This window comes from Leopardus geoffroyi, chromosome B1 (assembly GCF_018350155.1).
Source record: "Leopardus geoffroyi isolate Oge1 chromosome B1, O.geoffroyi_Oge1_pat1.0, whole genome shotgun sequence".
Lineage (NCBI taxonomy): Eukaryota > Metazoa > Chordata > Mammalia > Carnivora > Felidae > Leopardus > Leopardus geoffroyi.
The window spans coordinates 1,031,402-1,048,609 of NC_059327.1; the positions used below are offsets into that span (position 1 = coordinate 1,031,402).

Genomic DNA, 17,208 nt, shown 5'->3' on the forward strand with positions numbered 1-17,208 from the left:
CCATCTATAACATGCATATTGTATACCAGATATGCATATATGTATGTCATATATTGTAACAGAGTCTATTGTTGCATCTGTTTGGAGACCTCTGGAAGCAAGCTCTGAACTGAGTCTGAAGCAGAAACACTGAGTCAGTAGGAAGCAGGGGTGAAGGAGAGGCTTCTCTGAGGAATCCTGGAATCCAATCACTTAGATTTAATAAACCCAGAACTTTGTAGATGCTGACCCAAGAGCGTGTAAAAGGACGATAATTACAACACCGACAATGGATGGCACCAGAGAGTGCCCTCCTCCTGAGGCCCTGCCTGTTGCTTTGCCAACGTCTTGTCTCCCGTCACACGGAGCAAACAGAAGCACAGTGAGTGTGGCTGGCCCGCCTCACCGGCCTGTGGAGTCACACACCACGTGGTGGCAGAGCTGGGGCCTGAACCTGAACGGTTCAGTGTCCGGACTCATGTCCACAGCACGTAGCCACCTGCCTGAAAACAAAGCCAGCCCCCTCTGAGGGATGACTCCTTAGGACTTACCTGTGCACAATATTGCATCTCACATAAACAAACCATGCTTTTCTGTCCTGGGTAGAATCTTACAGTTGAAAGGCAAGTATCTGACATGAAAATTAGGACATCCTGTGTTAGTCCTGCTTTGACACAGACAGATGGCCTCGAGAAAGCCACCTCTTCTCCCCCTGAGCCGCAAGGACGTGGCTTTAGACCCTTCAGGATTGATGCATGAGTGCATATCACATGAGCTTACTGAGCAATATTGCTAATTAAATAGCAAATGTTACTTTTGAAACTTCTGAAACTGAACCACAATACTCAAATCTAATTGAAATGTAACTCATTTTGCCCCCAAATTGTTGATTTGTTTAATAGCACAAAGTCTTGCTGTCCAGAGACCCAATGAATCTCGCACAATACATACTTGTGGTTGTAGAACTATATTTAGGGATAACCAGAGTTTATGCTTCTTTTTTTTTTTAATGTTCATTTATTTTTGAGAGAGAGAGAGAGAGAGAGAGTGCGAGCAGGGGAGGGGCAGAGAGAGAGGGAAACACAGAATCCGAAGCAGGCTCCAGGCTCTGAGCTGTCAGCACAGGGTCCGATACGGGGCTTGAACCCACGAACTGCGAGATCACGACCTGAGCCAAAGTTGGACGCTTAACCGACTGAGCCACCGGGTGCCCTGAGAGTTCGTGCTCCTTAATAGGCTCCTACTTTGGAGCAGTCGGCGTATAGGGAAAAATGATTCCCCTCTCCAGTGCCCAACACTGACCCCTGAGGACCGCGTGGGGTGCCCGTTAACTGACTCTTCCAGCACGTCAGTGAGGGTGGCGGCTGAAACGGCTCTGTGTGTTCTCTCAACAGACCAGCAGTACTCATGGTCCCCGACGCAGCACTTCAATGAGGGAAGGTACTCGCCGGCTCCCAGGAACATGAAGGGGCTGCCGGGGGGCCGGGCCCCAGCCCCGCTGTGCTCCGCCCACACCTGCGGCCTCGCGGGCCCCGAGGACTGCGAGCGCGCGCACGACCACCTGCACCACGTGCAGGAGGCCAGGCAGCCCTACCTGCTCAGCCCGGTGGACGGCTGCCCCCTGGACCACCACCGCTGCTCCCCCGGCAGCTCCGTGCACTCGGAGTGCATGATGATGCCCGTGGTGCTGGGCGACCACGTGTCCAGCAGCACCTTCCCCCGGATGCACTACAGCTCCCACTACGACGCGAGAGACGACTGCGCCGTGCCGCACGCCGGCGCCAGGGCCAACCGCATCCCCGCCAACCTCCTGGACCAGTTCGAGAAGCAGGGGCCGCTGCACAGGGACGGGTTCCACACGCTGCAGTACCAGAGGACGTCCGCGGCCGCGGGGCAGCGCGGCGAGAGCCCGGGCAGGATACGGCACCTCGTGCACTCCGTGCAGAAACTCTTCACCAAGTCGCACTCGCTCGAGGGCCCCTCCAAAGGCCACGTCAACGGGACCAAGGGCGACGGCCGGGCGGAGGACCACCACCACACCCACCACCCCAGGCACGGCAAGAGGAGTAAAAGCAAGGAGCGGAAGCCCGACGGCAAGCCGCGGTCGGGCGCCAGCAGCTGGTGGAGCTCCGACGACAACCTGGACAGCGACAGCACCTGCCACACGTCCAGCGTGGTCAACAGGCACCACGTGGGCCACGTCTCCCACTGCTACCCCGAGGTGCTCCCGGGCCCCTTCGGGGACCTGTCCCTGAAGACGTCCAAGAGCAACAGCGACGTCAAGTGCTCGGCCTGCGAGGGCCTGACCGTGACGCCCGACACCAAGTACATGAAGCGGAGCTCCTGGTCCACGCTCACCGTGAGCCAGGCCAAGGAGGCCTACCGCAAGAGCTCGCTGAACCTGGACAAGCCTCTGCTCCCCCAGGACGCCAAGCCCGCCCTGAGGCCGTGCCACTACCTGCAGGTAAGGGGTCCGGGCCGCCTCCCGGCACGGTCTCGCAGACAGGCAGTCGCGGGCGGCGGGCTGGCCTCTGAGGCCCTCCCAGTGCCCCCGCCCCCGTCAGTCCTCGGCCCCAAACGCGGTGGGCTGGCCTCTGAGCCCCTCCCAATGCTCCCCCCAATCAGTCTTCGGCCCCAAGCGTGGTAGGCTGGCCTCTGAGGCCCTCCCAATGCCCCCCGCCATCAGTCCTTGGCCCCAAGCGCGGTGGGCTGGCCTCTGAGGCCCTCCCAGTGCGCCCCCTCACCCCCCTCCGCCAGTCCTCGGCCCCAAGTGCGGTGGGCTGGCCTCTGAGGCCCTCCCAGTGCCCCCGCCCCCGTCAGTCCTCGGCCCCAAACGCGGTGAGCTGGCCTCTGGGGCCCTCCCAGTGCCCCCCCCACCTCCATCAGTCCTCAGCCCCAAGCGTGGTGGGCTGGCCTCTGAGGCCCTCCCAGTGCCCCCCCACCATCAGTCCTCGGCCCTAAACGCGGTGAGCTGGCCTCTGAGGCCCTCCCAGGGCGCCCCCTCACCCCCCTCCGTCAGTCCTCGGCCCCAGGCGCGGTGAGCTGGCCTCTGAGGCCCTCCCAGGGCGCCCCCTCACCCCCCTCTGTCAGTCCTCGGCCCCAAGCGCGGTGGGCTGGCCTCTGAGGCCCTCCCAGTGCCCCCCCCATCAGTCCTCGGCCCCGAGCGCGGTGGGCTGGCCTCTGAGGCCCTCCCAATGCCCCCCCCCCATCAGTCCTCAGCCCCAAGCGCGGTGGGCTGGCCTCTGAGGCCCTCCCAGTGCCCCCCCCCCATCAGTCCTCGGCCCCAAACGTGGTGAGCTGGCCTCTGAGGCCCTCCCAGTGCCACCCCCTCCTCCCCCCCTCCTGTCAGTCCTCGGCCCCGAGCGCGGTGGGCTGGCCTCTGAGGCCCTCCCAGTGCCCCCCCCCATCAGTCCTCGGCCCCAAGCGCGGTGGGCTGGCCTCTGAGGCCCTCCCAGTGCCCCCGCCCCCGTCAGTCCTCGGCCCCAAACGCGGTGGGCTGGCCTCTGAGCCCCTCCCAATGCTCCCCCCAATCAGTCTTCGGCCCCAAGCGTGGTAGGCTGGCCTCTGAGGCCCTCCCAATGCCCCCCGCCATCAGTCCTTGGCCCCAAGCGCGGTGGGCTGGCCTCTGAGGCCCTCCCAGTGCGCCCCCTCACCCCCCTCCGCCAGTCCTCGGCCCCAAGTGCGGTGGGCTGGCCTCTGAGGCCCTCCCAGTGCCCCCGCCCCCGTCAGTCCTCGGCCCCAAACGCGGTGGGCTGGCCTCTGGGGCCCTCCCAGTGCCCCCCCCACCTCCATCAGTCCTCAGCCCCAAGCGTGGTGGGCTGGCCTCTGAGGCCCTCCCAGTGCCCCCCCACCATCAGTCCTCGGCCCTAAACGCGGTGAGCTGGCCTCTGAGGCCCTCCCAGGGCGCCCCCTCACCCCCCTCCGTCAGTCCTCGGCCCCAGGCGCGGTGAGCTGGCCTCTGAGGCCCTCCCAGGGCGCCCCCTCACCCCCCTCCGTCAGTCCTCGGCCCCAGGCGCGGTGAGCTGGCCTCTGAGGCCCTCCCAGGGCGCCCCCTCACCCCCCTCTGTCAGTCCTCGGCCCCAAGCGCGGTGGGCTGGCCTCTGAGGCCCTCCCAGTGCCCCCCCCATCAGTCCTCGGCCCCGAGCGCGGTGGGCTGGCCTCTGAGGCCCTCCCAATGCCCCCCCCCATCAGTCCTCAGCCCCAAGCGCGGTGGGCTGGCCTCTGAGGCCCTCCCAGTGCCCCCCCCCCATCAGTCCTCGGCCCCAAACGTGGTGAGCTGGCCTCTGAGGCCCTCCCAGTGCCACCCCCTCCTCCCCCCCTCCTGTCAGTCCTCGGCCCCGAGCGCGGTGGGCTGGCCTCTGAGGCCCTCCCAGTGCCCCCCCCCATCAGTCCTCGGCCCCAAGCGCGGTGGGCTGGCCTCTGAGGCCCTCCCAGTGCCCCCCCCATCAGTCTTCGGCCCCAAGCGTGGTGGGCTGGCCTCTGAGGCCCTCCCAATGCCCTCCCCCCCCCAATCAGTCTTCGGCCCCAAGCGTGGTGGGCTGGCCTCTGAGCCCCTCCCAATGCCCCCCCCCCCATCAGTCTTCAGCCCCAAGCGTGGTAGGCTGGCCTCTGAGGCCCTCCCAATGCCCCCCCACCATCAGTCCTCGGCCCCAAACGCGGTGAGCTGGCCTCTGAGGCCCTCCCAGTGCCACCCCCTCCTCCCCCCCTCCTGTCAGTCCTCGGCCCCGAGCGCGGTGGGCTGGCCTCTGGGGCCCTCCCAATGCCACCCCCTATCCCCCCTCCCGTCAGTCCTCGGCCCCGAGCGCGGTGGGCTGGCCTCTGAGGCCCTCCCAATGCCACCCCTGTCAGTCCTCAGCCCCAAGCGCGGTGGGCCACTCCTTTGGTGCCTCCAGGGCTGGAGGATGTGGCCCCAACGACAAAGCACATCAGCCCCTGGTCTGTTCCCTCCCTGGAAGGTGGCCTGCAGCCAGCAGGGCCCCCCGACTTCTCCCAACTGGAGTGTGTCTGAGCCTTAAAGCACCACTGGGCGTGCCCGGAACACGTATCTGCTCCTCCGGGGCGGCCTCTGGGCCTATGTCCGGGGCGGGCAAAGACACACACACAAGTGAACGGGGCGAAGGGCGAGAGCCGCTCACGGTGGGATGCTTCTGTGACGTCCCTGAGTGTCTGCCTCCTCCTGACACCATCCCTGAGCACGCTTACAATGAGGAGGCGCCTGCTTCCTCTACAGATGCCTCCCAATCCCTCTTACCGGCCGCCGGTGCCCTTAGCAGAGCTCAGAACGGGGAGAGTTGTCTTGGGTGGGGACGGGACGGTGTTCCCCTCCCAGTCCCTTGTGCGCCTGGAGAGACCCGACCCCTAGAATGAGGGACGCTGGTGGACACTAGCTGAGTCACCGGGCAGTGGACTCACGGAGCAGGTGGACGACTGTGGGCCTTTCCAGGATGCAGGTGGCTGCAAAGATGCCACCCTGGCACACTGTCTAAAAGCCAGCGGTTCTGTTTTGAAAGGAAATGCTAACAAGTCACTTTCACGCAGATTGACTCGAAGACACGAGTTGGTAGCGGGGTGAGATGTTGTTTGTAGAGCCGTGGGAGAGACTTCAGCTTTGCTTGTGGTTAGCAAGCCCCAGTCCTGTATGACGTACGAGTCTTACCTGCCCGTCTAAAGGAACGTGACAAACAGACTCAGGGTTCGTGCCGGCCCCTGCTGGAAATGCAAAGTCTCCCGCTCTTCTCTCTGCGGCTTCCTGGACACTTCACCGTGAAGCTGTGTCTCCGGTGTGTGGGCCCCCGGGTGTCTGCCTCCGAAAACTGCCCCTTTCCGGGACACGTCTCCTGCCACACGTCCTCTGTGGTGCTTCACACCCTGGGTTCTTCCTGCCCTTGACCAAACATCCTTTCTCTGTCCGCCAGCTGCTGGTTTTAATTTGTTTTCATTATGGAAAATACGAAGCCCCTGTAAAGGCAGGAGTGTAATAGAGTGACCCCTGTATGCTCACTACCTCCCTTCAGGGAGGTGGGTTCCCAGAGGGTCTTGTCCCGTCCACACCCCTCGCCCGCCCGCGCGGATGGAAGGAAATGCCCGCATCCCAAGGACCCGTTCCTGCACTCGCCTGTGAAGGATCCACACCAGAAGATACGGGCTGTGTCTTTAGAAGCGTAACTGCAATACTGTCCTCAGACATCAGGAAATACCGATCGCGTGCTAGCTTCACACGTGTGCTCAGTACTCAACTGTCCCCATTGCTCCCGATTTCTTTTTAACGGTTTGGGTCTGGATCCAGATAAGGGGCTACGTGGAAACCGGTTCATCTGTCTCTTTAAAGCCCATTGTTTCCTTCTCCATTTTCTCTCTCTTTCCTTAAAGTGCATGTATGTATGTGCGTGTGTATGTGGGTGTGTGTGTGCATGTGTGTGTGCGTGTGTGTGTGTGCGTGCGTGTTGTTGAGGAACCAGCTCTGGAGGAGCGGCGTCCCTCGGTCTGGTTCCGTCTGCACCAGCTTCACGGTGTCGGTGCAGGTGCCCGTCTGTCCCCCCCTCGGGCTCCTGTGGTCCCTCTGCTCATGTGCTCATGCAACCCACTCCTCAGCCGTCCTCCCCCTTCCCTCCCAGAGCTTCCCCAGTGCAGCCGGTGCCTCAGGGGTGAAGGTGAGCAGGGGCTGCCCTGGCCAAGTTCTAGACCCCTGGGATACGCGGTCCTGACACAGATGTGTGGCGGGTGGTGAGGAGGACCAGGACCTCAAGAAGTTGTGTCTCGGTGCACAGACCCACACCTGTGCTACAGCAGAGGTGAGCCCAGGGCGGGGACAGCGCCCTCTGGAGGACGCAGCTCAGCACTTCCTTCCTGTCCCGCCATCATCTGCTCCGTCACTGTGGGTCACTCTGGCGAATATGGCGGTGACCTCACAAGCGATGCCCCTGTCTCCCCAGGCTGTCTGTCCTGCTGTCCCGGGACGTCACGGACCCACGTCCAGCCCTCACACAGGTCTCCCCCTGCCGACTGTACTACGTTTCCTGTGGACACGTGAATCTGTGGACCCTTGTGAGCCCAGGTTTCGTTCCCAGCCACAGCTGGGGAAGAGGAGGAATGTGTCTGCAGACCCTGCAGAATAAAACTTAGGAGACAAGAAGGGAGGAATACGCGCTTATAAGTTCTGCTCACGTTCGTTCCCCCGAAAACTAGGCAGACGTGGAGCTGAGAGAGGGAGCTGCGTTTTCCTCCACCTTCGGTCCGTACGGACGCCGAGTTCGTGCCAGAGGAAGGCTCTTTGTGTTTCTGAGTCGGTCGAAGCAGACAATAGGCAGGACTGAAAGAAAATTGGGATGCATTTTATGCTCTGAAACAGATGTTTTCGTCTTTTCTACCTCTGCAGACAAAGCACCTAAGGTCAAACTTTTAATGAATGTCACGCTGACTGGGGGCTGACAGCAGCCCTGAGCTCAGGGAGTTCTCCGTGCGCGAAGGGGGAGGTGCCTGGGGGAGGGCAGTCACGGCAGGCGCACCTGCCTTCCCCGGCAGGAATGTGGGCCTGGCCTGCCCGTGGCTCCGTGGCCCCTGACCCATGGCTGCAGCGTCCCCACCGCCCCTCCCCTCCCAGGCTCCCCCTCCCGCCCCCTGTCTCCCCTCTTGGGTGTCTTCACCCGGCCTGTGGGTCCCTCCTGGTGAATCGGTGGCCTCGGAGATCTGGCGGCCACGGTGTCTGGCGTCTACACAGGAAGCGCTTCCATATTGATGTGTTGGGAAGCCACCAGGGAAAAGTCGCGGCAGAATGAAGTGAAGTCGTCTGCACACGGCCGGGGAGCACCTCACACTCCCTCCCCCGGGCTCTGGGGGTCTGGCCTCCCGGCAAAAGTTCAGCGGGAGGAGCAAGCATGCACACAAAAGTGCCTCTTAAAAATGCTACGTTTCCCGTGGGGCGCCTGGGTGGCTCAGTCGGTTGAGCGTCCGACTTTGGCTCAGGTCGTGATCTCGCAGTTCACGGATACGGGCTCTGTGCCGACGGCCCGGAGCCTGGAGCCTGCTTCCGATTCTGTGTCTCCCTCTCTCTCTGCCCCTTCCCTGCTCACACTCTGTCTCTCTCTGTCTCTCAAAAATAAACAAACATTAAAAAAAAATTTTTAATGCCACGTTTCCCAATTGCATTTGTTTCCGGGTCCTGTTACGGGGTCTAGAGAAACCACCCGTCTTTTTCCAAAGAGAGCCCGTTTATTGTTTCTTCATCAAGCATCTGAAAGGAGTCTCACTACCAGCCATCGGCTTCCACACGATCGGAGGCGAAGGGTCTGTTGTAACTCAGGGCCGGGGGCCGTGCACGCTCCTTCAGGACTTGCCCGCCCCGGACCCCCTTCCCCAGCGGCTGCCGACCGTGTGTGTGTCTCCTTCCTGCCTGACTCCCACACCCCGTGCCGGTCTGCCCCTCGGTCTGTGCTCGTCTGCTCGGCTGTCTGTGACCCGGGTGCCCAACAGGCTGCAGGCTTGGAGTCGGCAGACCGCCCTCCCCCTGCGGCCGGGCCCTGATGCGGCACAGAAACCTCGCGCCTGGGCAAGAGGTGCACCTGTCCCGTGACATCGCGGAGGACACTTGGAAACCATGAAAGGAAGCTGCCCGGTGTCCCCTGAGCAAGAGGAGGCTGATCCCAGCACCGGAGGGTGGGCGAGCCCCTGACCCCATGTTCTCGCTGGACTCCTGCCTCCTCATGAAAGCGGCTATTCCCACAGGCTTCACGGAAGGCCCTTCGGTTCTAGTAGGAGCACAGCTGGTGTGGCCGGCGGGAGGAGCCCACGCTCAGCTACTCTGCCCTCAGTGTGTGCACACCACGGTGCCGGAGGCAGGTTCCAGTCTGGGAACCTGGCCAGGGACCTGCTCAAGACCTTAGGTCATGGTCACTCCAAGGCAGCCGTCTCATTGCCAAGGCTGGAATGAAATACCAGGCCGGGAGGCGTGCCCGAAGCCACTTTGGACGTGAACGCACAGTCTTGAAAGGGCCAGAGAGGTCATGCCTTTCGGTTCTGGATCTCCCTGCGGCCCCCCATCAGTGGGCTCACTTAGAGTAGCTCCTGGGTGTTGTCCACACGTGGGCAGCACGTGATCTGCCTGGGACCGTCCACAGGAGCTTCAGGGACTGTAGGGCCGCTGGGGTCACGTGACTGCCCCTACAACCGGTTCCCCCCCAAGGCTGTCCCCAGCGACCCATCACCACAGGAAACGGCTTGGCATTGCAGCCACACAGAAATTTCGGTTGTTCGGGCCACTTTTGCACCTGCTGAGCTGCTGTGTCCCTGGTGACGTGCGCCCTGTGCTCGTATCTGTTGCCCCCTCGTCCTGGTGGAAACGGCTGGTCCTTCTCCCAGCCCCTCGCCATCCCCTGCCTCTTACGGGGTTTCATGTGCTTCCTGGCCCACTCCCCCAAGAGGTCGCATCTCCTCACGCATGTGGCAGTTTCTAGGCAGGCTGTGTCACTCCTGTCCTGTGCAGTGTCCCCATGACCAGGCTGGCGAGTCTGGGAGCAACAGCATCCCCTGCGAAGGGTTCACCTGGAGGGCTTCTTCACGGGGCTGTGGGGGTGCTGCCTGCCGCATGACAGGAGACCCCACCCCGGGCAGGTCTGGGGAGACGGAACCTGGAGGCGGGACCCCTAGGAGGCAGAGTCCTGACGACCCCAGAGCCCAAGCCGGAAAGAGCCAAGCACCATTCCAGCCACCCTTGGGGCAGGAATAATGAGTAACAGGCCTACAGAACGGCCACCAGCACCGGGTCCCACGGCAGGACATCAGCCTTCGTACCTGGAATTGTCCCGTCCCACAGTGACAGCTTTCAGGAAATGTCTGTTGAGATGAATTCTTCGTGGGAGGAAGTTGGGGTTTCAAGTGTTTGCCGGCCCTGAGGCTGATTTTGTGTTGGTCAGAGTTTGCGGTTAGATTTGACAGTAAAGCACGAGCCCCTTGAAGATCGTGGGTCGTTAGCCTACGCCGCGGCCTGAGCGAACATTCTGTTTCATCCAGGTTTGCAGCTAGGAGTGACGTCACCCACGTGACGCGTGGCCACTGTGGCGTTTCCAGCAGGAAGTCAAAGAGCAGTCATGCCTGAGTGGGAGGGCCCGGGGGTCTCAGGCTCCTCGGGTTCAAAGGCGAGACTGTTCGTGCGGTGCCATCGGGCACCTCCGTGCGGTGAGGTCCCTCTCTGTTCTGCTTCCCTACCCGCGGGCATGGGCCTCCCCCGGCCCGGCCCGCGTGTTTCCCGGGACAGGGCGTCCGGAAGGGTGGCCTGCAGGCGGCAGCAGGGAATTCACCAAGTGAGCGAGGGGGTGCTGAGCCCAGCCCTCGGGGCAGCATGATTACAGGCGGGCCGGAGTCTGGCCAGTGGCCCAGGACTCCCGGCCGTGTCTGGCTTCTGTCCGTCGTCTGTCCTGGTCTCGGCAAAGGAAACGGAAACCGCGGTGGCCTGAAGAAAATGAACTCAGCAACTGAACGGTGGCGCACAGGGTAAATGGACATACAGGAGTGAGCCAACGAAAAGGCAGTCCCCAGCCACGCTAAGGAGACCCGGGTCCCGGGGCTGATCCGGGCTGCCTCGCCCCTGCCTCGCCTGGCAGGATGCACGTGGCCCAGCACAGGCAGCACCCTGGCCTCCAGATTTTCTCCGCGGCTGACGGTGGGCCGATGCCGGGCTGGACAGCTGTCTCTCTTGTGCGGTGGCCCGTGCACCTGGACGTTGGGCAGCATCCCTGGCCTCTGCCCACCGGCCGCCAGCAGTGCCACCATTTTGGAGACAGAAACCTGTCTCCGGATGTTGCCGAATGTCCCAGAGGGACCTCCAGCTGAGAAGCATCCGTGTGACCAGATGGCACGAGGCAGAGGGACCTGGGATGCTCAGCTGCCCGCTCTCTCCCCCGGGCTGGTGACCAAGCAGGGGGTCCGCCTGCACCACTCCCTGCACCCATCGTGATGACCTCCCCACCTTCTCTGCACGCTCCTTGCACTGATGACGCATCCGTGTAATCGTTCAAACAGCTTTCCTGTCCGTAACGATGGCTCACGAACTCAGCAAAACAAGTGTCCCACTTATAACAAGTTTCATAATGTCCCCTCGACTGTTGTAAACTGAACTTACACACTGTGATCTACACACACTACTTGAGACACGCATGTCTTTAAGTGCCCAAACGCTAACGTGACAGAAATAAAGGGAGGATCACTTTCATCAGAAAGAGTGAATTCTAATGGCAAGCGCTGTTCAGACTGGAGTGCTGGGAAGCATGTTCCTTCCTGGCTGCAGATTCACCGGAATTTAGGGCTACCGGTTAGACCGGTGGGGGCACTTATAAAGACACCGGATTCGCCCACCTGGCGGGGATTTTGGAAATGGTAAAAAATTCTTGGTGAAACATCAAACCAAAGCTCTCCCTTCCCTTGATTTACCTGGTTGCTTGCAGTCCTGAAGAATTCATTGTTCATTAAAATTGCAAACACACGCACACACACTCACAAAACCCCTTTGATGTATATACCACACAGGGTTAGATTCAAGGCTTAAGTAACTAGATGGGAAGAGACATTCAGAGTCATACAGGACGTGAGCCCGGTCTTCACTGGGTGAGATTGCTTCGTGCTTCCCCAAAACTAGCATCTCTGGCCCTGGGATGCTGTGATGCTCTCCAAGTGTGTGACGGTCACAACTGTCCCATGTTTCCATGATGGCCCCCGGAGGCCACCCCCACGTAGAGCTGTAGTCCTGTACAGTGGAAATCCGGGGTTCGGAAGCCCAACTGTCTTGCTCTCAACGATATCCCCATTGGCTAAAGTACTTGGTACACATTTAAAACAAAAAACTTGTCGACTGAATGAAGAAGACATTTCCCTGCAGGACACACAGCGTTCGATGCTGTTTTTCTTCCTTGATTTCAACACCTGAAAGGGAACATTGTTCAGAGCCCTGGGCCCTTTCACCCGTGTCTTACTGCTTGGAAGGAAGGGAGGATGTATTTTAATACGCGGAGCTGAAGTATCCTTGCAGCAAAAACAGGAGGCTCCTAAGGTCAGCCACAGGAAAACACCTACTCAGAAATGATCAACCTTGCTCCTCGTCATATGCGGGTGGAGGATGGTCACTGGACGCGGCAAGTGACCTTCGGATTTGCAGAGGCTGGTGGCTGTTGTCAGGAGACAGCCATCTGTGCATTCACTCGCCGGAAACCACAGAGGTGTGTGATGTTTGTGGCTGGACATTTGGCCACTCTTGTGCACCTGGTGCAGGTGTTTGATGCTATAACATACTGGAAAGATTTTTGTATATATTTTTTGAGAGAGGGAGGGAGAACGTAAGCGGGGGAGAGGCAGAGAGAGGGAGACACAGCATCTGAAGTAGGCTCTAGGCTCCGAGCTGTCAGCAGTGACCCCGACGTGGGGCTTGAACTCACAAACCGCAAGATCACGACCTGAGCTGAAGTTGGATGCTTAACGACTGAGCCACCCAGGGGCCGTGAGGACCGATTTTTTTTCTTGAATTAAAAATAAGTTTATTTTCTGTTGTAACTGCAGTATATGTTCCAAGTGGTCAATCTGGAAAATACCAGAAGGAAGAGAACTGAGGAGCCCATAATCGCTCTCCCAGGGATGACCCCCACTCCACATTCTGCCAGCTGTGTCTCCATGCATGATGCAGACGTATCTATTTATAAAGTATAAAAAAAATTGAGTGCAGACTGTATTTTAAAACCTGCTTTCTTTCTCCCCCGTGAACCTCTTTCCATGGCTGAATACACGTTCCTCTGCACAGTTATCTTGGGGGCTGAAGTAGGCATTGTATGATTGTGGTACACACCGAAGCCGCTTCCCACGGGATGCCTCTGTGTTTCCTCCTTTCCCATAGTGGCTAATTCACCAGCCCTGGCACCGAATCTGACGGTCCGCGGCCACCTCCACAGAAGCCACTTGCTGGGCCAGAGAGCGTGAACAGGCCGAGATCTTCGGCTGTCTTGGTCTGTGGACATGGTCTCATGCCCGTCTGCACCGTGTGGGGCCCTGCACACAGGAGCTTAGTGACGCTCCCTGGAAAGGCTGTTGAGGCCACCCGGCCAACTGCTGTTCTGCAGCCGCAGGGACTGGCCCGTGTGAGTCCCCCAGCCACAGAGCGCCGTGCGGTCAGAGCTGAGTGAGGACCTGACGACCTGGAAGTTTCTGCTGGAGCCGCCCCTCGTCACAGCGTCTGGGTCTGCTCCGCTCGTGCTCCTGCCGTGGTTCCACAAGCTTCCCGTGTACCTGAGCCGGTTCGGGAACGTGCTGTTTGAGAAAAACAAATGTGCAGACGGGACCCATGTATGCCATCGCCCCCGGGGCTGTCCAGATGCCCGCGCCTGCAGAGTTTACAGGGACCGTGGGGGAGCTGTGGTCCTGGCCGCTGTCCTGTCCTGGGCTCTCTGTGCTAGACGTCATGTGCTGGAGCGATGCCACGGTCAGGTGTTTGAAGGAACTGAATAAGGCGCTTTCCCCCGAACGCGCTGCTTTTCCGAGCTGGTACGCAGTAGCCGGCAGGGTGCTTGACCAAGCGGGGTGAACGGTGAGGAGCGCCCGACCCTGGCGACACGGAGCAGATGCGCCCGTGGTGCTGGGACCTCGCTGCTTGCGGAGGGAGGTGCTCGGGTCCCAGGTGTGGCAGGTGGGTCCCAAGGTGCCCGCCTGCCCTCCCATCTCCGGGCCGGGCCCAGAGCCTGGAGTTGGCGGCGCGTGTGGGGCCTGTCGGGTCTGTGAGCGAGCACGAGGATCCCACATGCCGACGCCCCTCGACCTCCAGCCTCACGGGCTCCTGTACCCGCACCCGGGGCGAACCCCAGGAATGCGGCTCTGTGCCGCCCTCTAGTCTTCCTTGTCCTCCATATCCCGGAGGCCTCTGTGCCCCCCAGCCTGCTCAACACGATTTCGATTTCCTTTTGTGCCAAAAGGAAGTAAATCTGACATGTAAGCAGTGTTGTTTTCTGGGTGCTGGGATTCCAAGTGCTTTCCTCTCCTCCGCCGTTCCTCATGCGCCCTCACTTTTTCCGTGTCTGTGTATCAGCCTTTTAATGGGGAAAGGCAACAATTGTCCATTCATGTCCTTAGGGCTCAGCTCCAGGAAGCACGTGTCCTCACGCGCCCCGCTCTCAGTGACAAGCGGCCATACGAGGCGTGTCTTCCAGAATTCACAGAGCATCTGTCCCCCGCGAAGAGCCCCTGACGCATGCGTGTGTCTGTTCTCCCCTAGGTGCCTCAGGACGAGTGGGGGGGGTGCCCCACGGGCGGCAAGGACGAGGAGATCCCCTGCCGGAGAATGAGGAGTGGGAGCTACATCAAAGCCATGGGCGACGAGGAGAGTGCGGAGTCCGACTCCAGCCCCAAGACGTCGCCCACGGCGGCCGTGCGGCCAGAGCCCCTGCTCAAGCCCATCGGACCGAGGCCACTGGCAGATCTCCAAACGTAAGCCCTCCTCCCCCGCTTCCCTGTCCGGCCGTGGGCCCGTCGTGGCCACCTTCACATTTCTGAGTTGCGAATGTTAGATGGATGGCCACCAGTTTCAAGACCTTCAAAAAATGTTTTGTTTAGTTCTTTTAAAAGCCATACGTTTGGTCATTTACTTGGGTGATTTCTACGTCAGTTAATCCTAAAGCCACTGTCATAGCCAGTGTGATCCATCCTGTGTTCTCAGGTGATGGCGGGTTGGTTTTCCAGGAGCGTATTTGTGTGCACACGTGTGGTCTGTGTGTGAAAATCACGATAGGGGCTGTGCTGTCGGCTGAAACTTTGTAAGTGCGTTTGTAGGCAACCTTTCTGTTTGCGGGGGAGGGGACAGAACCTGTATGACTTTCACAAGTACAATAGCATATGCTTTATGATACTGTCCAAACATAGATGGCTGATAAATTTAACTGATTTTCAAAATATAAGCAGGGGAAACTATGCGGGAAAGAGGTATTCATATGAACTGTGCAAAACATGGCCCTTACCACTCGCCTTGCTCTGTCTGTCCAGTCCCAGCAGCTAAGTTTGGATGCACATTTGACCCTTGGGCAACATGGGCTTTTGGATTCGCTGACCCCTTGGCAGTCGAAAGTCTGCGTACGACTTTTGACTCCCCCAAAAGCTTAACTACTAATAGCCTACTGTTGGCTGGAAGCTTTACCAATAACATAAGTAGTCAATTAACACATAATTTATATGATGTATGTACAATATACCGTGTTCCTATGATAAAATAAGCTAGAGGAAAATGTTATTAAGAAAATCCTAAGCGGGGCACCTGGGTGGCTCAGTAGGTTGAGCGTCCGACTTCAGCTCAGGTCATGATCTCACGGTTGGTGGGTTCGAGCCCCACGTCGGGCTCTGTGCTGACAGCTCGGAGCCTGGAGCCTGCTTCGGATTCTGTGTCTCCCTCTCTCTCTGCCTCACGCCCGCTTGCATTCTGTCTCTTTCTCAAAAATAAGTAAATGTTAAAAAAATTAACGAATTTAAAAAAGAAAACCCTAAGCAAGAGAAAATACATTTACTGTGCTGCACTGTATCTATTGGAAAAAATCCACGCAGAAGGGGACCCACGCAGTTCAGACCCGTGCTACTCAAGGCTCAGCTGTCTGGCTCCTCCTCCTGCGAGCTGTAGGTTTCCCACGTGAAGGTTCGGCACCCGGGGACCCACTTCTTTGTGTCTTGCTGGTGTTGCAGAGTCGTTCACCACAACCCGTGAGCATGGGGACGAAGCCCCAGACTGAGGTGTGATCTCTGTGTCGTCCCTGCCCGTGCCTGGTGCACGTGGTGACCAGCAAAACAGCTGGTCACCTCCCAGCCCCCGCAGCTCATCACTAACGTCAGCGTGCAGGGTGCACAATCAAACCGTAAGCTGCAGCCACATCTCACACTTCACCAGCGCAAACCACATCTTTGCGACCTGGTTCGGTTGAAGTCAGTGACCATGTTGGGAATGCCGGACGGGAAGTGGAGTGCCTGTCTCACTCCACGCGGATCTCCGCTCTGCCTCACACAGAGAAGACTGTCGGGTGTGTCGGGGACAAGCTTGGGGCGAGCACCGATGTGCTGGAGGGACGCCGGGGAAGGGAGGCGTGCATAAGCAAAGACACAGTCAGGCAGCGCCATTACTGGAAAGCTGTCCTCAGGACTTAAGACGCCGTGGAGCCAGGCGCAAACCTGGCCGGCCTCCGCAGCAGGGCAGGGAGCCGACCAGCTGTTTCCCTGGGCTGCTTCGGGTCACGTTTGATGATCGTGAAGCATCAGGACTCACACAGGCAACCGCTGTGCTGAGCAGTTCTGGGGGCTCAAGCTGGGGGCAGTCACGCACGGTCTGGGGGCTCTGAACCACTGGGCACGTGGCCACTGGCGTGGGCTGGCATTTGGAAAGTTTGTGATTCATACCATGATTGCATACGTTTAAAGCAAACCACAGGAAAGAAAAAGAAAGGCAGGCTGTGTTTTAATGGTGGGCGGGGATCAGGTCGTGTTCAGAATTATGAACTTTATTTTCGTGTTAATGACTTTCCTCCCCTTTGCCGTGCCGGCCCCCGGGGACTAGCCCTCCCCCGACCTTCTGCGTGTCCACCGTGGATTTGTCCTCGGGACCTGAGACCACCTCATTCTCCCGCGGGTGGAGACCGCCCGGGGTCTGGTACTGGGTGCCCACCAGACAGCGTGAGGAGTTTACATTTGTAAAACCCGCACCGTGACCCAAAACAGTCAAAATTCCCTCCAAAACCCAAGAGCCATGAAGGGGCCGAGGCCGCCTGACATCACAATCCAGGTGTGGACCGTCCACAGGTGGAAGTCAGGCTGGGCGTTCACGCACGGCCGGTTCCTGAGCGCCTGAGCCACGTCCGCCCCGGTAGAAGTTGGGGGAATGAGTCATCAGTGGTGCCTAGCCGCTGACCCTCTTCCGGACTTAGCCCGACCTCCGCCCTCGGCCCCCACGGCGCCACCCGCACTGCCACAGAGATAACCTGGCGGTTGGGGTGCACTTGCCCACACTCCGTCCCCCCATCCAGGCTTCCAGTAAGCGCCGGGGCACCGAGCTGAGTTCCGTGCATAAGCGTGCGGATGATTCTCTCCCCTCATCTGGCACGGCCCTGGAGCAAACAAGACAAGGAGGGCGGTGTGGCGAGGTGACCCCAGGGTGCCGTGCCCGATAGGAGCCCTCTGTGGATTTGCCACGTCCGTGGAGGCCCCGTGAGTCCGTCTTCTGTAGAAGTTCTGTTA

The 17,208-nt window shown here is 59.7% G+C and overlaps 1 protein-coding gene across 9 annotated transcripts in view; it reads left to right on the forward strand.

Moving 5' to 3' along the window:
- DLGAP2 (DLG associated protein 2) overlaps positions 1-17,208 on the forward strand; it is a 786,292-nt gene that overhangs the window by 667,425 nt on the left and 101,659 nt on the right. For all 9 annotated transcript variants that reach the window (XM_045451319.1, XM_045451280.1, XM_045451288.1 and 6 more), the window contains 2 exons: positions 1,374-2,443; positions 14,219-14,430. In XM_045451319.1, coding sequence (XP_045307275.1) covers positions 1,374-2,443; positions 14,219-14,430 — 1,282 coding nt within the window. The remainder of the gene's footprint in view (positions 1-1,373; positions 2,444-14,218; positions 14,431-17,208) is intronic.